General features: G+C 41.1%; 2 protein-coding genes across 13 annotated transcripts in view; one reads left to right on the top strand and one right to left on the bottom strand.

Annotated features, from left to right (window-relative positions):
* The window catches only part of LOC140711302 (uncharacterized), a 64,273-nt gene that overhangs the window by 29,017 nt on the left and 11,501 nt on the right, over positions 1-23,755 (bottom strand). For 4 of the 12 annotated variants that reach the window (XR_012092468.1, XR_012092469.1, XR_012092470.1 and 1 more), the window contains 4 exons: positions 15,207-15,305; positions 14,987-15,052; positions 9,000-9,232; positions 7,235-7,340 (listed from right to left, as the gene is read on the bottom strand). Coding sequence is in view for 6 of the 12 variants with exons in the window: in XM_073014258.1 (XP_072870359.1) it covers positions 9,020-9,194; positions 14,987-15,052; positions 15,207-15,292 (327 nt within the window). In the remaining 6 variants the exon portion in view is untranslated. Of the gene's footprint in view, positions 1-7,234; positions 7,341-8,999; positions 9,233-14,986; positions 15,306-23,755 lie in introns of all 12 variants that reach the window. The other 8 variants (XM_073014258.1, XM_073014259.1, XM_073014257.1 and 5 more) reach the window with 4 other exon arrangements.
* On the top strand, positions 9,125-12,466 carry LOC140711301 (ubiquitin carboxyl-terminal hydrolase 17-like). Its single transcript, XM_073014255.1, has one exon. The coding sequence runs from the start codon at positions 10,769-10,771 to the stop codon at positions 12,452-12,454; it is 1,686 nt and encodes a 561-aa protein (XP_072870356.1). The 5' UTR covers positions 9,125-10,768; the 3' UTR covers positions 12,455-12,466.

Here is a 23,755-nt window from a genome sequence, read left to right as displayed (position 1 = left end):
GTTCAACCATTGTGGAAGACAGTATGGTGATTCCTCAAGGATCTAGAACCAGAAACACCATTTGATCCAGTAATCCCATTACTGGCTATATACCCAAAGGAATATAAATCATTCCACTATAAAGACACATGCACATGTAAGTTTATTGCAGCACTATATACAACAGCAAAGACATGAAACCAACCCAAATGCGCTTCAGTGCTAGACTGGATAAAGAAAATGTGGTACCTATACACCATAAAATACTATGCAGTCATAAAAAGGAATGAGATCATGTCTTTTGCAGGCACATGGATGAAGCCATCATACTGAGCAAACTAACACAGTAACAAAAAAATCAAACACCGCATGTTCTCACTAATAAGTGAAAGTTGAACTTTGAGAAAACAAGGACACAGTGAGGGGAACAACGCACAACACGGTCCGCTGGGGACTGGGGGTGAGGGAAGAGAACTTAGAGGATGAGTCAATAGGTGCAACAAACCATCATGGCAAAGGATACCCATACAACAAACCTGTACGTTCTGCACATGTATCCCGTATTTTTTAAATTTAAAAACAGGAAATACTTATGGACACACGTACATACATACATACACACATACATTCTTCCCGGATCTTCATTCCTGGCAAGCCAAGGAACCTGGAGAAACACCAGAATTCTGTCCCTCTGAAAATGCAGGACAGGTCTACCTTCATCAGCATAAAATTTTGGACCAAATGTGGTAACTGCAGGTCCACCCCACAATGAGTAACTGAAAATTGAGGCAGTATTTCAGATCCAAAAAAGCTGATGAAGCAATTCGTGACACATTTGGGTTGTTTTTGCCTTTTCCTACTATGAAGAGTGCCAGTAGGAAGAAGGAAGAACGGTGTACAAATATCTGTTTGATTCTCTGTTTTCAGAATCCTTTGCTTGTTTGTGTGTGTGTTTGTTCTTTCTTGAGACAGGACATCACTCCAGTCAGCCAGGCTTTTCCAGTCTGTAAATTTTGTTCTTTCCTTTTGTCAAGTTTTAGAAGATTTTATTTACTTTCTATTGAATTTTAAGGCATTTTTAGATGTGTATTAAAACATTATCTGACATGCTGTGTGTTACATTTCATTTATTTTCATCGTCCCTTTTTTATTTTATTATTTTATTTTATTATAGTTTATATTCTAGGGAATATATGCACAAAGTGCAGGTTTGTTACATATGTATACATGTGCCATGTTGGTGTGCTGCACCCATTAACTCGTCATGTACATTAGGCGTATCTCCTAATGCTATCCTTCTCTCCTCCCCCCAACCCACAACAGGCCCTGGTGTGTGATATTCCCCTTCCTGTGTCCAGGTGTTCTCATTGTTCAATTCCCATCCATGAGTGAAAACATGTGGTGTTTGGTTTTCTGTTCTTGCAGTAGTTTGCTGAGAATGATGGTTTCCAGCTGCATCCATGTCCCTACAAAGGACATGAACTCATCCTCTTTTATGGCTACATAGTATTCCATGGTGTATATGTGCCACATTTTCTTAATCCAGTCTATCATTGATGAACATTTGGGTTGGTTCCAAGTCTTTACTGTTGTGAATAGTGATGCAATAAACATATGTGTGCATGTCTTTATAGCAGCATGATTTCTAATCCTTTGGGGATATAGCCAGTAATGGGATGTCTGGGTCAAATGGTATTTCTAGTTCTAGATCCTTAAGGAATCGCCATGCTGTTTTCCACAATGGTTGAACTAGTTGACAGTTCCACCAACAGTGTAAAAGTGTTCCTATTTCTCCACATCCTCTCCAGCACCTGTTGTTTCCTGACTTTTTAATGATCACCATTCTAACTGGTGTGAGACGGTATCTCATTGTGGTCTTGATTTGCCTTTCTTTGATGGCTAGTGATGATGAGCATTTTTTCATGTGTCTGTTGACTCCATAAATGTCTTCTTTTGAGAAGTGTCTGTTCATATCCTTTGCCCACTTTTTGATGGGATTGTTTTGTTTTTTTTTTTTCTTGTAAATTTCTTTGAGTTCTTTGTAGGTTCTGGATATTAGCCCTTTGTCAGATGAGTAGATTGCAAAAATTTTCTCCCATTCTGTAGGTTGCCTGTTTATTCTGATGGTAGTTTCTTCTGCTGTGCAGAAGCTCTTTAGTTTAATTAGATCCCATTTGTCAATTTTGGCTTTTGTTGCCATTGCTTTTGTTGTTTTAGACAAGAAGTCCTTGCCCACTCTTGTGTCTTGAATGGTATCGCCTAGGTTTTCTTCTAGGGTTTTTATGGTTTTAGGTCTAACATTTAAGTCTCTAATGCATCTTGAATTAATTTTTGTATAAGGTGTAAGGAAAGGATACAGTTTCAGCTTTCTACTTATGGCTAGCCACTTTTCCCAGCAGTATTTATTGAATAGGGAATCCTTTCTCCATTTCTTGTTTTTGTCAGGTTTGTCAAAGATCAGATAGTTGTAGAAGTGTGGTATTATTTCTGAGGGCTCTGTTCTGTTCCATTGGTCTATAGCTCTGTTTTGGTGCCAGTACCATGCTGTTTTGGTTACTGTAGCCTTGTAGTATAGTTTGAAGTCAGGTAGTGTGATGACTCCAGCTTTGTTCTTTTGACTTAGGATTGTCTTGGCAATGCGGGCTCTTTTTTGGTTCCATATGAACTTTAAAGTAGTTTTTTCCAATTCTGTGAAGAAAGTCACTGGTAGCTTAATGGGGATGGCATTGAATCTATAAATTACCTTGCACAGTATGGCCATTTTCACTATATTGATTCTTGATTCTTCCTATCCATGAGCATGGAAAGTACGGAATGTTCTCCCACTTGTTTCTGTCCTCTTTTATTTCATTGAGCAGTGGTTTGTAGTTCTCCTTGAAGAGGTCCTTCACATCCCTTGTAAGTTAAATTCCTAGATATTTTATTCTCTTTGAAGCAATTGTGAATGGGAGTTCACTTATGATTTGGTTCTCTGTTTGTCTGTCATTGGTGTATAAGAATGCTTGTGATTTTTGCAAATTGATTTTGTATCCTGAGACTTTGCTGAAGTTGCTTATCAGCTTAAGGAGATCTTGGGCTGAGAGGATGAGGTTTTCTAAATATACAATCATGTCATCTGCAAACAGGGACAATTTGACTTCCTCTTTTCCTATTTGAATACCCTTTATTTCTTTCTCTTGCCTGGTTGCCCTGGCCAGAAGTTCAATACTATGTTGAATAGGAGTGGTGAAAGAGGGCATCCCTGTCTTGTGCTAGCTTTCAAGGGGAATGCTTCCAGTTTTTGCCTATTCAATATGATATAGGCTGTGGGTTTGTCATAAATAACCCTTATTATTTTGAGATATGTTCCATCATTTCTGAATTTATTAAGTTTTTAGCATGAAGAGCTGTTGAATTTTGTCAAAGGCCTTTTCTGCATCTATTGAGATAATCATGTGGTTTTTGTCTTTGGTTCTGTTTATATGCTGGATTACGTTTCTTGATTTGTGTATGTTGAACCAGTCTTGCATCCCAGGGATGAAGCCCACTTGATCATGGTGGATAAGCTTTTTGAAGTGCTGTGGATTTGGTTTACCAGTATTTTATTGAGGATTTTTGCGTGGATGTTCATCAGGGATATTGGTCTAAAATTCTCTTTTTTTTGTTGTGTCTCTGTCAGGCTTTGGTATCAGGATGGTGTTGGCCTTATAAAATGAGTTATGGAGGATTCCCTCTTTTTCTATTGATTAGAATAGTTTCAGAAGGAATGGTACCAGCTCCTCCTTGTACCTCTGGTAGAATTCGGCTATGAATCTTTCTGGTCCTGGACTTTTTTGGTTGATAGGCTATTAATTATTGCCTCAATTTCAGAGCCTGTTATTGGTCTATTCAGGGATTCAACTTCTTCCTGGTTTAGTCTTGGGAGAATGTATGTGTCCAGGAATCTATCCATTTACTGTAGGTTTTCTAGCTTATTTATGTAGAGGTATTTTTAGTATTCTCTGATGGTACTTTGTATTTCTGTGGGGTCAGTAGTGATATCCCCTTTATCATTTTTTATTGCATCTATTTGATTCTTCTCTCTTTTCTTCTTTATTAGTCTTGCTAGCTGCCTATCAATTTTGTTAATCTTTTCAAGAAATCAGCTTCTGGATTCATTGACTTTTTTAAGGGTTTTTTGTGTCTCTGTCTCCTTCAGTTCTGCTCTGATCTTAGTTATTTCTTACCTTCTGCTAGCTTTTGAATGTGTTTGCTCTTGCTTCTCTAGTTCTTTTAGTTGTGATATTAGGATGTCAATTTTAGATCTTTCCTGCTTTCACTTCTGAGAATTTAGTGCTATAAATTTCCCTCTACACACTGCTTTAAATGTGTCCAGAGATTCTGGTATGATGTATCTTTATTCTCATTGGTTTCAAAGAACATCTTTATTTCTGCCTTCATTTCGTTATGTAACCAGTAGTCATTCAGGAGCAGGTTGTTTAGTTTCCATTTAATTGAGCAGTTTTGATTGAGTTTCTTAATGCTGAGTTCTTGTTTGATTGCACTGTGGTCTGAGAGACAGTTTGTTATAGTTTCTGTTCTTTTATATTTCCTGAGGAGTGCTTTACTTCCAACTATGTGGTCAATTTTGGAATAAGTGCGATATGGTGTTGAGAAGAATGTATATTCTGTTGGTTTGGGGTGGAGAGTTCTGTAGATGTCTATTAGGTCTGCTTGGTGCAGAGTTGGGTTCAATTCCTGTATATCCTTAACTTTCTGTCTCATTGATCTAATGTTGACGGTGGGGTGTTAAAGTCTCCCATTATCATCGTGTGGGAGTCTAAGTCTCTTTGTAAGTCTCTAAGGACTTGCTTTATGAATCTGGGTGCTCCTGAATTGGGTGTATATATATTTTGGATAGTTAGTTCTTCCTGTTGAATTGATCCCTTTACGATTGTGTAATGGCCTTCTTTGTCTCTTTTGATCTTTCTTGGTTTAAACTCTGTTTTATCAGCGACTAGGATTGCAACCCCTGCCATTTTTTGTTTTCCATTTGCTTGGTAGATCTTCCTCCATCCCTTTATTTTAAGCCTATGTGTGTCTCTGCACGTGAGATGGGTCTCCTGAATACAGCAAACTGCTGGGTCTTGTCACCACCAGGCCTGCCCTATAAGAGCTCCTGACTCTTTATCCAACTTGCCAGTCTGTGTCTTTTAATTGGAACATTTAGCCCATTTACATTTAGGTTAATATTGTCACATGTGAACTTGATCCTGTCATTATGATGTTGGCTGGTTATTTTGCTCATTAGTTGATGCAGTTTCTTCCTAGCATCGATGGTCTTTACATTTTGGCATGTTTTGGCAGTGGCTGGTACCGGTTGTTCATTTCCATGTTTAGTGCTTCCTTCAGGAGCTCTTGTAGGGCAGGCCTGGTGGTGACAAAATCTCTCAGCGCTTGCTTGTCTTTAAGGATTTTATTTCTCCCTCACTTATGAAACTTAATTTGGCTGGATATGAAATTCTGGGTTGAAAATTCTTTTCTTTAAGAATGTTGAATATTGCCCCACCCCTCCCTTCTGGCTTGTAGAGTTTCTGCCGAGAAATCCACTGTTAGCCTAATGGGCTTCCCTTTGTGGGTAACCCGACCTTTCTTTCTGGCTGCCCTTAACATTTTTTCCTTCATTTCAACTTTGGTGAATCTGACAATTATGTGTCTTGGAGTTGCTCTTCTAGAGGAGTATCTTTGTGGCATTCTCTGTATTTGCTGAATTTGAATGTCAGCCTGCCTTGCTAGGTTGGGGGAGTTCTCCTGGATGATATCCTGCAGAATGTTTTCCAACTTGGTTCCATTCTCCCCCTCACTTTCAGGTACACAAATCAGACGTAGATTTTGCCTTTTCCCATATTCCCATATTTCTTGGAGGCTTTGTTCATTTCTTTTTACTCTTTTTTCTCTAAACTTCTCTTCTCACTTCATTTTATTCATTTGATCTTCAATCACTGATGCCCTTTCTTCCAGTTGACCGAGTCGGTTACTGAAGCTTGTGCATTTGTCATGTAGTTCTTGTGTCATGGTTTTCAGCTCTCTCAGGTCATCTAAGGACTTCTTTACTTTGGTTATTCTAGTTAGCCATTCAGGAAATCTTTTTCCAAGGTTTTTAGCTTCTTTGCTATGGGTTCGAACTTCCTCCTTTAGCTCGGAGAAGTTTGATCGTCTGAAACCTTCTTCTCTCAACTCGTCAAAGTCATTCTCTGTTCAGCTTTGTTCCATTGCTGGAGAGGAGCTGCATTCCTTTGGAGGGGGAGTGTTGCTCAGATTTTTAGAATTTTCAGTTTTTCTGCACTTCTTTCTCCCCATCTTTGTGGTTTTATCTACCTTTGGTCTTTAATGATGTTGATGTACAGATGGGGTTTTGGTGTGGATGTCCTTTCTGTTTGTTTGTTAGCTTTCTTTCTAATAGTCATGACCCTCAGTTTCAGGTCTGTTGGAGTTTGCTCAAGGTCCACTCCAGACCCTGTTTGCCTAGGTGGCAGCAGTGGAGGCTGCAGAAGAGTAAATATTGCTGAACAGCAAATGTTTCTGCCTGATTATTCCTCTGGAAGCTTCGTCTCAGAGGGGTACCCGGTTGTGTGAGATGTGAGGTGTCAATCTGACCCTAGTGGGGGTGTCTCCCAGTTAGGCTACTCCAGGGTCAGGGACCCACTTGAGCAGGCAGTCTGTCTGTTCTCAGATCTCAAACACCATGCTGGGAGAACCACTACTCTCTTCAAAGCTGTCAGACAGGGACATTTAAATCTGCAGAGGTTTCTGCTGTCTTTTGTTTGGCTATGCCCTCTCCCCAGAGGTGGAGTCTACAGAGGCAGGCAGGCTTCTTTGAGCTGTGGCGGGCTCCACCCAGTCCGAGCTTCCCCACCACTTTGTTTACCTACTCAAGCCTCAGCAATGGCGAGCGCCCCTCCCCCAGCCTTGCAGCCTCCTTGCAGTTAGATCTTGGACTACTGGGCTAGCAATGAGGGAGGCTCTGTGGGCGTGGGACTCTCCAAGCCAGATGCGGGATATAATCTCCTGGTGTGACGTTTGCTGAGACCCTTGATAAAGGACAGTGTTAGGGTGGGAGTAACCCAATTTTCCAGGTGCTGTGTATCACGGTTTCCCTTGGCTAGGAAAGGGAATTCCCTTCCCCCTTGCACTTTCTGGGTAAGGTGATGGCTCACCCTGCTTCGGTTGCTCTGTGTGCTGCATTCACTGTCCTGCCCCCACTGTCCAACAAGCCCCAGTGAGATGAACCCGGTACCTCAGTTGGAAATGCAGAAATCAGCCGTCTCCTGTGTCACTCACGCTGGGAGCTGGAGGCTGGATCTGTTCCTATTCGGCCATCTTGGAACTGCCTCTCATCGCTCCTTTAATGAACAAAAGGTTTTAGCTTAGATATCTTCCTGTTTGTCAAGTTTTTCTGATTTTGACTTTTCAAAATATGCTGTCATATACAAGAAACGCTTGGATATAAAATTCCATGAATATTTCTCTTTTCTTGCACTCATCACTTCGGTGGATGTCATCAATTAATCTCTGGGTTATAGCATGTTTTCTTGAAAGTGTTCTGTAGTCTATTTTGGGCATTGAGAATTTCATCAAACTTAAGTGAATATTTCTGCAAATTGAAGGCATAGTCCTTTTTGATTCTTTATTATTTGCATATATTGCTTCCACAAGACCATTTCATGCAAAGACTTGCCTTGTCCTCACAGCCAGATCATTACAACGTGATATAGAATCAATTGGTCAAAAATGGTAAGGTTATCTCTGGAATGTCAATTTGACTCCATTGATCTCTCCATGTTAATTAAGACACAATATGCTGTGTTAATTACATAACATCGCTACACATTCTCAAATCAGAAAATGTAGTTCCAACTTCTTGTCGTTCAATCGTGGAAAGAATGATCTTATCTCCCAGATGCACATGCTTGGAAGTACTTCTCAACACACACACACACACAGTCACATCCAGACACAAAGATACAAATACACACACAGACACAAACTGTTTAATATGTACACAATTGTTAACTGGCATTGTTTTACATGAAATAAGGCAAATGTGTAGCCACTGTCCTAACCCAGTTCCACTCCTATCATATTTGCCCATAACACTGATTAGTAAATCTGATTCAACTGTTCCATAATCACAATTTAAGTTGTGTCCATTAAATTCCCAGAGGAATGCAAAAGGATACAACCTAAGACACAAAACTTAATTGACTGCTGATATTTCATTGGTAAATTGGGTAATTGATGGGTAAATGTAGTGGAACCAGTGGGTGGGCATTAGTTATATAAGCGGTGAAGCAGCAAGATACTTCATTATTAAAAGGTGTTTGAAAGAAATTGAAACACAGGAGTGTGTGTATTCAGTTGAACTAAAATTAGAAAACCCAGAAATAAATCTCACTTGGGGTGTAAAAAAATGGCATTAGGGGAGATTCTGGGTCAATCGTCCAACTGTGCAAACTGGATCTTGGAAGCAGGATCCCTTTCCTGCAGTGAGACTTGTTTATTGGTGGTGGTGTTTCAGTGGAAACGATTTTGGAGAATGGCCCCTTCCTTTTGTGTATCTGCTGATTAGATTTCATGGCTGATTAGATTTCATGGGAAATCAGGGGTTTTAAACTCTATTTAAATGTTAACATAATTCATTCAAATGACAAAAAATCAACAGGTTCTTTGATGTGGAATCATCACAGATCCATTTCTTCTTAGGTACAGTTATTAAAGTTGACCTACCAGAGTGAAACAATTATGGAGAATGGCCCCTTCCTTTAGTGTATTTGCTGATTAGATTTAATGGCACATTTATCATTAGGTATAGTGATCAAAGTTGACATACCCAAGAGCAGAGATGTCCAGGACAGAACTCAGGACTCTGTAGAATCACAGAATATTGGATGCAACACTGTTCAAGCACATAAATATGCTCATTCAGAGGGTTTCAGTGTGACGTGTGTGTGAATTGCAGTGTAATGAGCATGACACGCAGACAGGTTATCAAGTGGACTCACCTCAAAATCAGTTATGGGCATTACAGAACACTGATGCCAAGTTCCCGGATCCAGAGGAAAGAAACTCCAGCATCCTGTGTAAAGCCATGGCATCTGGATTTCTCATGCTTCTGCGGATCATGCTCCTGAAAATAGTGACTCCTTCCTCCTTGTGGAGCATCTTTCTCAGCAGCGCTCATTTCTTCTTCCAGGACTCTGTCCAACAGAAAGGGGAAGCCTTCTGATAGAGCACACTTGACCCATGAAAAGAAAAGGGAAAGAAAGGAGACCAAAGGTCACACTCTCCTCATTCCACCATCCTCCCTAAAATCATCCTGATTTCATGGGCCCTGAGACCGGGGATGCTTCTGTACACCTCGAGGCCTTGGCACCTGGCCTAAATTCTATTCTCTTTCTCATTATCTGAAAAATTTTAAGAAAATCCCTAGAGCCAGGATCTTTATTCCTAGTAAGCCAAAAGTCCCAAAGAAACACCCAAATTCTGTCCCTCTTAGTTTGGGAAACAAGTCTACCTTCATCAGCATGACATTTTCCACCAAATGTGGTAACTGCAAGTCCACCACACAATGCTTAACTGGAATTGGAAGCAACATCTCAGACGATGAAAAATACATGCAACAATCCCTAAGACAAATGGTTTATTTTTCCCTTTCTTACTAAAACAACCGCCAGTTTTAACAATGGTATGCAAATCTCTTTTAGACGCCCTGCTTTTAAATCTCTATGTTTCCTCCTGAGACAGGGACTCACTCCCATCACCCAGGCATTTACAGTGTTTAATTCTGGTTATATGCTATTCTCAAATTTACAACTATTTATTTCATCTCTCTCAAATGTTGATCCGTTATCACATACGTATTAAAATATTATCTCCCATGCTGTGTGATATGTTGTTTTATATTCATCCTTTCTTAAATGAACCAAAGGTTTTAGTTGGATTAAATTGTGATTAGTCAAGTTTTCTGATTTCATGATTTCTTAAATTGCGGTCATATGACCTCAATCACTGGAAATAGAATGTCATGAGTATTTCTCTTTACTTGCAATCATAAATACGGGGAATGTCATCAATTGGTATGTCGGTGATTGCATGATTTCCTGAAAGTCTTTCACAGTCTAATTTGGACACTGAATATTTCGTCTAAGTTCAGTGCATGTTTCCGACACTTGATGCTTTATGATTTCGGTATATAGCTTCCACAAGAGCATTTCCTGCAAAGACATGTCTTGGTCCCCACTGGTAAGTCATCTCACTCGAACACAGAATCAATAGGCTGAACATGGAAAGGTTATCGCTAGAATACTTATTAGACTGCACGGATTTCTTCTTTGATATTAAGGAAACAAATACACTGTGTTATTAACTGTACTTCATTGATGATTCTCAAGTCAGAAAGTACAGGTCTGACTTCCTGTCCTTCAATGCCTGAAAGGATGATCGTATCTGCCAAGAGCACATAGTTAGAAGCACATCGCAGCTCAAACACAGGGCATGATTCCGCATGCCCACAAGTTCACGCAAGCAAACACATACACACAAACACACACATTGTTTTGTAAGGACAGAATTATTCCCTACCACTGTTTTAAGTAAACTAACGCATTCCCCAGGAGTTTTAAGTGAACTCCCTGGGGAATACAAGGGGACACACCCTATGACTCATTCTTTAACTGAGTGCTGATATTGGATTGGTGGACCGCGTACCTGATGGGTGGGTGGGGTGTTCGCGGTAGGCGGGGGTGAGTTATATAAGGGCTGATGCAGCCAGATGGCGCGTCATTTGAAGACTCTCTCGGAAGAGATAGCGTCTTTCTGCAACGTGTGGTCCCAGCAGAAAAAGCTTGTGATCCTTGCTCCTGGCGACATGGAGGCCGATTCACTCCACTTGGGAGGTGAGTGGCAGTTCAACCGCTTTTCAAAACTCATATCTTCTCAGCCAGATGCAGCTTTTGCTGAAATTCAGCGGACTTCTCTACCTGAGAAGTCACCACTGTCATCTGAGACCCAAGTCAACCTCTGTGATGATTTGGCTCCTGTGGCAAGACAGCCTGCCCCCAGAAAGAAGCTTCCTCTCAGTAGTAGGAGACCTGCTGCGGTGGGGGCTGGGCTCCAGAATATGGGAAATACTTGCTACTTGAATGCTTCCCTGCAGTGCCTGACATACACACCACCCCTTGCCAACTACATGCTGTCGCAGGAGCACTCTCAACTTTGTCAGCGTCACAAGTGCTGCATGCTGTGTACGATGGAAGCTCACATTACACGGGCCCTACACTGTCCTGGCCACGTCATCCAGCCCTCACAGGCATTGGCTGCTGGCTTCCATCGAGGCAAGCAGGAAGATGCCCATGAGTTTCTGATGTTTATTGTGGATGCGATGACAAAGGCATGCTTTCCCGGGCACAAGCAGGTAGATCATGACTCTGAAGACACCACCCTCATCCACCAGATATTTGGAGGCTGCTGGAGATCTCAAATCAAGTGTCTCCACTGCCAGGGCGTTTCGGACACCTTTGACCCTTACCTGGACATCGCCCTGGATATCCAGGCAGCTCAGAGTGTGAAGCAAGCTTTGGAACAGGTGGTGAAGCCCGAAGAACTCAATGGAGAGAATGCCTATCATTGTGGTCTTTGTCTCCAGAAGGCACCTGCCTCCAAGACGTTCACTCTACACACTTCTGCCAAGGTCCTCATCCTTGTATTGAAGAGATTCTCCGATGTCACAGGCAACAAACTTGCCAAGAATGTGCAATACCCTGAGTGCCTTGACATGCAGCCATACATGTCTCAGCAGAACACAGGACCTCTAGTCTATGTCCTCTATGCTGTGCTGGTCCACGCTGGGTGGAGTTGTCACAACGGACATTACCTCTCTTATGTCAAAGCTCCAGGAGGCCAGTGGTATAAAATGGATGACACCAAGGTCACTGCCTGTAGCATCGCTTCTGTCCTGAGTCAACAGGCCTATGTCCTCTTTTACATCCAGAAGAGTGAACTGGAAAGATGCAGTGAGAGTGTGTCAATAGGCAGGGAACCAGGAGCCCCTGGCGCTGAACACAAAGACAGGCGAGCAACGCAAGGAGAGCTCCAGAGAGAACCCTGCCTCCAGGTACCCGACTTGGAGGAGCACTTAGTGGAAAGAGCCACTCAGGAAAGCACCTTAGACCACTGGAAGTTCCTCCAAGAGCAAAACAAAACCAAGCCTGACTTCAACGTCAGAAAAGTCGAATGTACCCTGCCTCCCAACGTGCTTGTGATTCATCCATCAAAATACAAGAGTGGGATGAACAACCATCATCCTGAACAGCAAAGCTCCCTGCTGAACCTCTCTTCAAGGAAACTGACACCTCAGGAGTCCATGAACACTGACACACTCACTTCTCTGCAAGGGAGGACCAGGAGATCCAAAGGGAGGAACAAACACAGCAAGAGGGCTCTGTTTGTGTGCCAGTGATCTCAGGAAAAGTCTCCACCCAAACGCAGGAGTGCATGCGCACACAAACTGACACACACACACATACACGTACACACACACACACCCACGAGGGGGTTCACGCACGCACACACACACACACCATCACATACTCAGTCAATCCGACATAAAGTAATGAGGAGCCCAGGTTTCTATCTACACAAGAGGGACAACTGGATAGTGACGGCTGCGTTTCAGGATGAGCCCAGACATGGGAAACATCGAGTTTTGCCGTCGTGAGTCTTCTGAACCTGTGGGGGGATTGTCTGTGTGTTTGTGTTCATGGAAGATGACATTCAGTGTGAATTTCTGAATAGGACATATTGCGGTGTAGGGTTGCACGTGAAGTTATTGCAGGGGACGGGGTTGACTATTTTCTCTTGGAGTGTGTTTCATTCGTCAGTTGTTGGTGAGCACCAGAAGTTGAAATTTTGCGAACGTGGGACTTCTGTGGATCCTTCTCCCTACCTTGAGTAGTGGAAACTGGAACGCATTTGAAGAGAGGAAGGGTGTTTTTCTTTTGAACCTGCCTCGCCGTTTTTACATTGCTTGTTGAATGGACCTCAGGCGCCCTAGGACTTGTGCCCTTGGTGGAACCCACAGAATGCTGGAAACAGACAGACAGACACACTTGCCTATTGAATGCTGTCCATTTCCAATGAATTGAAGCAGAAAATCATCCCACTGGTATGTGAGTCATTTGGAAGTAAGTCGTATTTATAATAAAGGAAATCAAACACAGGAGCGTGTGTGTATTCAACTAAAATAAAATCAGCAAGCACTGAAATAAATCTCATTTGGTGTGTATCAAAATGGCATTTGGGAGATTCTGGGTCAATCGTCCAGCTGCGAAAGGTGCATCTCTGAAGCACAGTCCCTGACCAGCAATGAGACTTGTTCATCCGAGGTGGTGTTGCAGTGGAAATGATTGTGGGAAATGGCCCCTTCCTTTTGTGTATTCGCTGATTGGATTTCAGGCTCCGTTTCTCGTTCGGTACAGAGATCCAAGTTGACCAACCCGAGAGTAAAGATGTCCAGGGCATAACTCAGGGCTCCGTACAACCACAGAATCTTGGGTGCAACCCTGCTCAAGCACACAAATGTGCGTATTAACAGTGTCTCTGTGTGACGTGTGTGCAAAGTACAGTGTGATGAGCATGACTGGCAGACAGTATGTTACCATCGTATGTCCCCAACCACCGGAAATAGAATGTTATGAGCATTTGTCTCTTCTTGCAATCATAAATTCGGGGAATGTCATCAATCAGCCGGTCGGTGATTGCATGATTACCTGAAAGTCTTTCACCGTCTAAACTGTGCATTGAGTATTTCGTCTAACTTCAGTGCATGTTTCCAACACTCGATGCTTTATGATTTGAGTATCTAGCTCCCACCAGAGCGCTTCCTGCAAAGACTTATCTTGTTCCCCACTGGCAAGTCATTTCACTCGGATATAGAATCAAGAGCCTGAACATGGAAAAAATCAAGAGGCTGGAATGTCTATTGGATTCCCCGGATCCCTACACACACACATGCACACAGGTGTACAGTCATTTCTACACAACATAATGTGGTCCTCAGGTTTTTGTCTATGTGAAAGGGACAACTGGTTAGTGATGGCCGCATTTCAAGATGATCCCATATCTAATATGTTGTTGTGGAGTTGTGAGTATTCTGATCATGTGAAGGGACTGTCTCTGTGCATGTGTTTTCACAGTAGATGAAATCCTGTGTAAATATCTGTAGACTACAGAGGTGTAGGTTTTCCCCTCAGGTTACTGGATGAATTTGAATTTATTGTTCTGTCTTGGTTTGTTTTGATTAGTCAATTGGTAGGCGAGAGTCGGTGAAATTTTGCTAAAGTGGTATATAGGTGAATCATTCTCGTGAATGTGAATAATTGAGACTGGGATGCATTTGTAACATTGGAAGGGTGTTCTTACTTTTTATTCCAACTTTTTTTGCATTTGTTTTCAACTGATCTCAGGTGCCCTGGGTAGAACCTAGGTAACTCTTGGAACAGACAAACAGATGCTGCTAATTTTATGGTGTGAGTTTAAGTTTAATTTAAAGGGAAAATTTTCTCACCAGTATGTAATTCATTTTCAAATAAGTTATACTTATCAGCAATGGAATAATACACAACACACTGAAGTGTGTGAGTATGAAACTACAGTCAAATTAGAAAGTTCTTAAATAAACTGCATTTCATGAGTAAAGGACGGAATTTTCGGAAATTCGAGATCAACCATCCAGCTGTGAAATCTGTGTCTTTGAAGCAGTATCCCTGTCCTGAGAGTTGTTTCTCTCTGGTGGTATTTCAATGGAAACTAGTTTGGGGAATAGCCCCTTCACGTTTTATATTTGCTTGTTACTTTTCATTGTAAATCTGCGTTTTTAAACTGTATTTAAATGTTAATAGAATCCATCCCAATAAAACATAACCAACAGATCTTCTCATTTCTAATCATCACAGATCAATCTCTTGTTAGTTATGGTGATAAGTTTACTTACCTGAGAGTAAATGACACCTGGGCAGAACACAGGGCTCCATAGAAGTACAGAATCTTGGGTCCAACCCTGTCCAAGCATCAAAATGTGTATATTAACAATGTGTCTGTGTGAATTGTGTGTCAAGTAAACTGAGTTTAGTAAAACTTGCAGTAGATTATTAATTTGGCTCACTTTGTAATCAGCGAATGAGCTTTAAAGAGTATCAATGACCAGTACCTACCCCCTAGAGATAAGAACTTCCAATGTCTTGTGTGAAACCATAGCATCTGGATTGCTCATGATTCTGAAGATAATTCTGTCCCCCATGGTTTCAGAATCACTGCAGGAGGTGGAAACAGATAACACATCAGTCCCTTGCTCTCTCTGCTCTCTTCACTCAGGAAAAGTCTCACTGGGACCAAGGAAAATCCTATGGTTTCCTAGGGAGAAGGATTTTTCTCAGGAGAGAAAATGCTGGCTCCTTCCTCCCTGTTGAGCCTCTTCCTCAGGATTGCCCCTTTGTCTCTCCAGGACTCTGTTCATCAGAACCGAGATGCCCCCTGGTTAAGCACATCTGGCCTATGAACAAAAAAGGGGAAGGAATGGTTCCAAAGACTGTACTATGCTCACTCCACCATCCCCTCTGAAACTATCCTGACTTCATGAGCCCTGGGTCAGAAGCTGTTTCTTTATATCTCTAGGCTTTGCCTCATAGCCTAAATCCTGCCCCATTTCCTACATCTTGTAAATTTTGACAAAACCTGTAGAGTCTAGATCTTTATTCCTGACAGGGCAAAGGGAGACACACCAGAATTCTGTCCCTCTGAGGCTGCAGGACATCTCAGCTTCCATCAACATGAAGTTTTGCATCAAATATAGTTGCTGCAGGTCCACCTCACAATGAGTAATGGAAGTTGAGACAACATCTCAGACCCTGTACAGTTTTTGACCAAGCTCATTTAGTTTGGCAATGCTTTTACTCTAGAAATCAGTTGTGAAAACACTTAGGATTCATGTTATTTAGTCTTTTAATCCGTCTGTTATTATTTTCAATGTATTTACTACACGTTAGCTTAATATTTCTGATAAACTTTGTTGCAAAATTCTCAATATAATAGTGGCAAACCAAATCCAGCAATACATCAAAAATCTTATCCACCAAGATCAAATCGGCCTCATCCCTTGGGTGCAAGGCTGGTTCAACATATGCAAATCAACAAATGTAATTCACCACATAAACAGAACTAAAGACAAAAAACCCATGATTATTTCAGTTGACTCAGAAAAGGTCTTTGATAAAATCCAACATTCCTTTATGCTAAAAACTCTCATGAAACTAGGTATTGATGGAGCATGCCTCAAAATAATAAGCGCCATTTATGACAAACCCACAGTCATTATCATATTGAACAGGCAAAAGCTGGAAGTGTTCCATTTGAAATTTGGCACAAGGCAAGGATGCCCTCTCACCACTCCTATTCAATATAGTGTTGGAAGTTCTGGCCAAGGCAATCAGGCAAGAGAAAGAATAAAGCATATTCAAACAGGAAAAAAGGAAGTTGGACTTTCTTTTCTTGCAGATGGCACGATCCTATATCTATAAAATCTCATCACCTCAGCCCAAAAGATTCTTAAGCTACAAGCAACTTCAGCAAAGTCTCAAGATACAAAATCAGTATGCAAAAATCTCAAGCATTCTTATACGCCAACAATAGACAAGAAGAGAGCCAAATCACAAATGAATTCACATTTACAATTGCTACAAAGAGTATAAAATACCTACCTAGGAATACAACTAGCAAGGCAAGTGAAGGACCTCTTCAAGGAGAACTACAAACCACTACTCAAGGAAATAAGAGAGGACACAAACAGATGGAAAAACATTCCATGCTCATGGGTAAGAAGAATCAATATCATGAAAATGGCCATACTTCCCAAAGTAATTCATAGATTCAGTGCTATTCCCATAAACTACTATGGACATTCTTTACAAAATTAGAAAAAACTACTTCAGAATTCATATGAAATGAAAAAAGAGCCCATATACCCAGGACAATCCTAAGTAAAAATAACAAAGCTGGAGGCATCCTGCTACCTGACTTCAAACCATATTACAAGGCTACAGTAACCCAAACAGCATGGTAGTGGTACAAAACAGACACATAGACCAATGGAATGGAATAGAGATATCAGAAATAAGACTGCACATCTACAACCATTTTATTTTGGATGAAAACAAACAATGGGGAAAGGATTCCCTATTTAATAACAAATGGTGCTGGAAAAACTATCTAGACATATGCAGAAAACTAAAACTGGACCCTTCCATATACCTTATACAAAAATGAACTGAAAATGGATTAAAGATTTAAATGTAAAACCCAAAACTATAAAAATCCAACCCCATATAAAAGTGAGCAAAAACTGGGTGCAGTAGCTCATGCCTGTAATCCCAGAAGTTTGGGAAGGTGAGGTGGGCAGATAACTTGAGGCCAGGAGTTCAAGATCAGCCTGGCCAACCTGGTAAAACTCAGTCTCTACTCAAAATACAATAAATTAGCCAGATGTGGTGGCAGGTGCCTGTAATCCCAACTACTCAGGAGGCTGAGACAGAAGAACCACCTGAATCTGGGAGGTAGAGGTTGCAGTGACCCGAGATTGTGCCACTGAACTCCACCCTGGGTGACACAGCAAGACTCTGTCTTAAAAAGCGAAAATAAAAATATTTTAAAAAGTGGGCAAAGGATATAAACAGACACTTATGCAGCCAACAAACATATGAAAAAAAAAGCCCAACGTTACTGATCATTAGAGAAATACAAATCAAAACCACAGTGAGATGCCATCTCATGCCAGTCAGAATGGCAATTATTAAAAAGTCAAGAAACAACAGATGCTGGCAAGACTGTGGGGAAACAGGAACACTTTTACACTGTCGGAGCGAATGTAAATTCAAACGCTGTGGAAGACAGTGTGGTGATTTTTCAAAGACCTAGAATCAGAAATACCATTTGATGCAGCAATGCCATTACTGGGTATATACCCAAAGGAATATAAATTCTTGTATTATAAAGATACTTGCATGCATATGTTCATTGCCACACTATTCACAATAGCAAAGACATGGAATCAACCCAAATGCCCATCAGTGACAGACTGGATACAGAAAATGTGATACATATACACCATGGAATACTATGCAGCCATAAAAAGGAATGAGATCATGTCCTTTGCAAGGACATGGATGAAGCTGGAAGCCATGATTCTCAGCAAACTAATGCAGGAACAGAAAACCAAATACACATCTTCTCACTTATAAGTGGCAGATGAACAATGAGAAAACATAGACACAGGGAGGGGAACAACATACACTGGAGCCTGTCTGGGGGTGAGTGAGGAGGGAGTGCGTCAGAATAAATAGCTAATCCATGTGGGGCTGAATACCTAGGTTACGGGTTGATAGGTACAGCAAACCACCATGGCACACACTTACCTATGTAACAAACCTGCACGTCCTGCACATGTATCCTGGAACTTAAAATGAAATAAAATAAAATTTTTAAAAACTTTATTTTTTCTAAGTCGTGTTTGCAATTTTCAATGTGAACTTTCTAGTAAACATTTATCATATACAGAATTATATAGTTGATTTTTGAACAACTATGGGTCTGCCATTCTTTAAAATGCAAATTCTTTATGAGTGTGTGTATATGTACACATATGTGTGTATATATATTTGTGTGTGTATATATATGTGTACGTGCGTGTGTGCGCAGATAGATAGATAGACAGACAGACAGACAGACAGATAGATAGATAGATAGATAGATAGATAGATAATGCTCCTGGTCTTCTGTTTGAGTAGGCTGAGAAGGAGGAGTGGGGGAGTGATTGTTCTTGCAGTCTCAGAGGTAGCTAGGTGGAAGAGAATCTGTACAAATGAACACATGAAGTTCTCATTTGTAAGTGTGATTTAAATAATTGTACACCTGGACATAGAAGTGGAATGATAGACACTAGAGCTCTGGAAGGGTGAGAGGGTGGGAGGGGCTAATAATAAACAATGGTTCAGATATCTGGATTCCTTGATCCCAAATGGTGTACAATTATTTCTCTTTAATTTGTGTCCATTTACCAGCAAGTTTGAGAGGAGTGAACCAAGCTCAGAAAGACATTCAGCTCTAAAATCAGATGTGCATGGCAATGGGCAGAAGTACCCTCTCCCTTTCTCAGAACAAATCCAAGCTTCCTTTATACCCCTTACTTACAGGAAAGTTATGTTCCAAAATGTATTTCTGCTGGAGGCAAAACATTTTATATTTTATGGAAAAAAAAAAACGTGTAACTTGGTAAAACTTAGAAATTAATATTGGAAAAACAGTAGGGCACTCTCGGCCGGGCGCGGTGGCTCAAGCCTGTAATCCCAGCACTTTGGGAGGCCGAGACGGGCGGATCACGAGGTCAGGAGATCGAGACCATCCTGGCTAACACGGTGAAACCCCGTCTCTACTAAAAATACAAAAAACTAGCCGGGCGAGGTGGCGGGCGCCTGTAGTCCCAGCTACTCCGGAGGCTGAGGCAGGAGAATGGCGTAAACCCGGGAGGCGGAGCTTGCAGTGAGCTGAGATCCGGCCACTGCACTCCAGTCCAGGCTACAGAGCAAGACTCCGTCTCAAAAAAAAAAAAAGAAAAAGAAACAGTAGGGCACTCTCTTTGGGACTTAAACTTTGAGACACTTCAGCAGCATATACAGCTTGTAATTCGTCCTGAGAAAATCCAGATAGTATAAACTTGAGAATGTTCATGAGGAACGGAAAAGTACACATTTACTCACATATTTTACATTAAAGTTTATCAAGGGTAGAAATGCAAAAATCTGTTTTACTATGAATGTTCATATGAAAGTACATTCACCTGAATTTTCCTGAAATTATTTAAAAATTAATTTGTCATTGGTAACAGAAACTTCCAAACATCTCCATTTTACAAGTGTCATTATCCATATTTTCTCTAAAATATTCAGAAGTAGAAAAAAATATATAGATTAAAATAGCTCATATTTTTCAAATTTAAAATAATTGTTCAGTAACTGGGAAGAAAGGTTTACACAAATTGGAAATTCTGTATGTATATAGAAATTAATAAGATGAGAAAATTATGGCAAATAGTAGGGGGCTTCAATAAGTTCATGCAAAATAACAATTATGAAAAAACTATGCATGAACTTTTAGCTTTTGCATCAAAACACAAATATGCTAGTTTATTTTAACTTTTTTTTATTTTTGAGACAGGGTTTCACTCCTCTCACCGAGGTTGCAGTGCAGTGGAGCAATCTTGGCTCAAAGTAACCTCTGCTTCCCAAGCTGAAGCGATTCTCCTGCCTCAGCCTTCCAAGTAGTTGGGACCTTGTCTGGTTAATTTTTGTATTTTTTGTAGAGGCTAATTTTTGTATTTTCTGTCGAGGCAGGGTTTTGCCATGTTGCCCAACCTCCCAAAGTGCAGGGATTACAGGCGTGAGCCACCATGCCCGGACCTGTTTTAACATATGTGAACAGGATTTAAAACATCAGTCTGAAAAGAGCCACATGAATTCTGCCGAACTTGAATTCTGCCAAACCTGAAATAAGAACAAACATCAAATTTATGGTGAAGCTGGGGTACAAAAAACGGTGAAATAAATTATTCTTTATGAAAAATCTATGGGAAAAATGACCTGAAGGATCAGTCATTTACAAACGGATACCTCATTCTAAGAAGAGGTAAGACAATGTTGAAAATGAAGCCCACAGAGGAGGGGCATCCATTCCAATTTTTGAGAGAAAAAAAAATTGTTTCTATGCCCTAATTGAGGAGAACTGACAATTAACGAGAGATATAGCCAACACCACAGACATCTCAATTGGTTCAGCTTACACAATACTGACTATAACGTGAAAGTTGAGAAACTTTACATTTGATGAGTCCTGAATACCCTTGTGCCTAGATCAGCTATGGACAAAAGCAGAGCTATTAGTGACTATTTTGAACAAGCAGAATCAAGATCCTGAAGCATTATTTTGAAGAATTATAACAGGGAGTGAAATTGACTTTATCAATAGGATCCTGAAGGCAAAGCACAATTAAAACAATGGCTACCAAGAGGTAGAAGTGCTCCAGTCAAAGTAAAAGCAAACTTCTCAAAAGCAAAAGCCATAGAGGTTTTGGGGATGCTCAAGGCATTTTGCTTGTTGACGTTCTGTAGGATCAAAATACCATAATATTTGCTTAGTAGGAGAGTTCTTAGAGAAAATTAGCAAACACTTTTGCAGAAAAGTGCCCTGTAAAGCTTCACTAGAGAGTCCCTCTGCACCACAACAACACTTCTGTTCCTTCCTCTTGACAAACACCAGTAATTTTGAAAGAGTTTTCATGGGAAATTATTAGGCATCAACATTACAGTCCTGATTTGGTTTCTTCTGACCTTATTTTTCCTAATCTTGAAATAACTGTAAAGGGCACCCATTTTTCTTTAGTTAATAGTAGAAGACTGCATTGACATGGTTAAATTCCCATGACCCTCAGTTCTTTAGGAATGGACTGAATGGTTGGGATCATCCCTTAATGCAGTGTCTTGACCTCAGTAGAGATTATATTGAGAAATAAAGTTGATATTTATATTTTTATTTTTAATTCCATTTTTCACTGACATTTTTAAATCCCTTCACAATTCGCGTTTGTCCCAAAGGTATTTAAATTTAGAAATCATATCAAGTGAGGTTGGTGCCACAATGGCCGAATAGGAACAGCTCCAGCCACCAGCTGCCAGCGTGAGCAACACAGAAGATGGGTGATTTCTGCATTTCCAATTGAGGTACCGGGTTCATCTCACTGGGGCATGTTGGACAGTTGGTGCAGGACAGTGGGCGCAGCCCAAAGAGTGAGAGCCAAAGCAGGGCAAGGCATCGCCTCACCTAAGAAGTGCAAGGGGGAAGGGAATTTCTTTTCCTAGTGAAGGGAAACTGTGACACAGAACACTGGAAAATTGGGTCACTCCCACCCAATACTGTGCTTTACCAAGGGTCTTAACAAACAACACACCAGAAGATTATATCCCATGCCTGGCTTGGAGGGTCCCAAGCCCACAGAGCCTCTGTCATTGCTAGCACAGCAGTCTGAGATCTAACTGCAAGGCGGCAGTGAGGCTGGGGGAGGGGTGCCCACCATTGCTGAGGCTTAAGTAGGTAAACAAAGCAGCCAGGAAGCTCGAACTGGGTGGAGCCCACTGCAGCTCAAGGAGGCCTGCCTGCCTCTGTAGACTCCACCTCTGGGGACAGGGCATAGCTAAACAAAAAGCAGCAGAAACCTCTGCAGATGTAAATGTCCCTGTCTGACAGCTTCGAAGAGAGTAGTGATTCTCACAGCATGGAGGTTGGGATCTGAGAACTGACAGACTACCTGCTCAAGTGGGTCCCTGACCCCCGAGTAGCCTAACTGGAGAGCCTAACTGGGAGGAACCTACCTGGAGCGGACCTCAAGCAAACTCCAACAGACCTGAAGCTGAGGGTCCTGACTGTTAGAAGGAAAACTAACAAACAGAAAGGACACCCACACCAAAACCTCATCCATACATCAACATCATCAAAGACTAAAGGTAGATAAAACCACAAAGAGGGGGAAAAAGCAGTGCAGAAAAGCTCAAAATTCAAAAAATCAGAGCACCTCTCCCCATCCAAAGGAACGCAGCTCCTCACCAGCAACAGAACAAAGCTGGATGGAGAATGACTTTGACAAGTTGAGAGAGGAAGGCTTCAGTTGATCAAACTTCTCAGAACTAAAGGAGGAACTACGAACCCAGCACAAAGAAACTAAAAACCTTGAAAAAAGATTTGACGAATGGGTAACTAGAATAACCAATGCAGAGAAGTCCATAAACGACCTGATAGAAATGAAAACCATGACACAGGAAGTACATGACAAATGCACAAGCTTCAGCGACCGACTTGATCAACTGGAAGAAAGAGTATCAGAGATTGAAGATCAAATGAATCAAATGAAGCAAGAAGAGAAATTTAGAGAAGAAAGAGTAAAAAGAAATGAACAAAGCCTTCAAGAAATATGGGATTATGTGAAAAGACCAAATCTACATCTGATTGGTGTACCTGAAAGTGATGGGGAGAATGGAACCAAGTTGGAAGATACTCTGCAGGATATCATCCAGGAGAACTTCCCTAACCCAGCAAGGCAGGCCAACATTCAAATTCGGGAAATACAGAGGATGCCACAAAGATACTCCTCAAGAAAAGCAACTCCAAAACACATAATTGTCAGATTCACCAAAGATGAAAAGAAGGAAAAAATGTTAAGGGCAGCCAGAGAGAAAGGTTACATTACCCACAAAGGGAAGCCCATCAGACTAACAGCAGATATCTTGGCAGAAACTCTACAAGCCAGAAGAGAGTGGGGGCTGATTGTCAACATTCTTAAAGAATTTTCAAACCAGAATTTCATATCCAGTCAACTAAGTTTCATAAGTGAAGGAGAAATAAAATCCTTTACAGATAAGCAAATGCTGAGAGATTCTGACAACACCAGGCCTGCCCTACAAGGGTTCCTGAAGGAAGTACTAAACATGGAAAGGAACAAACAGTACTAGCCATTGCAAAAACATGCCAACATGTAAAGACCATCGATGCTAGGAAGAAACTGCATCAACTAACGAGCAAAATAACCAACTAACATCATAATGACAGGATCAAGTTCACACATAACAATATTAACTTTAAATGTAAATGGGTTAAATGCTCCAATTAA

Source organism: Chlorocebus sabaeus, unplaced genomic scaffold (assembly GCF_047675955.1).
Source record: "Chlorocebus sabaeus isolate Y175 unplaced genomic scaffold, mChlSab1.0.hap1 unalloc_scaffold_532, whole genome shotgun sequence".
NCBI lineage: Eukaryota > Metazoa > Chordata > Mammalia > Primates > Cercopithecidae > Chlorocebus > Chlorocebus sabaeus.
Note: the sequence above shows the minus strand (reverse complement) of the source record. Positions and strands in the feature narration are given on the sequence as shown.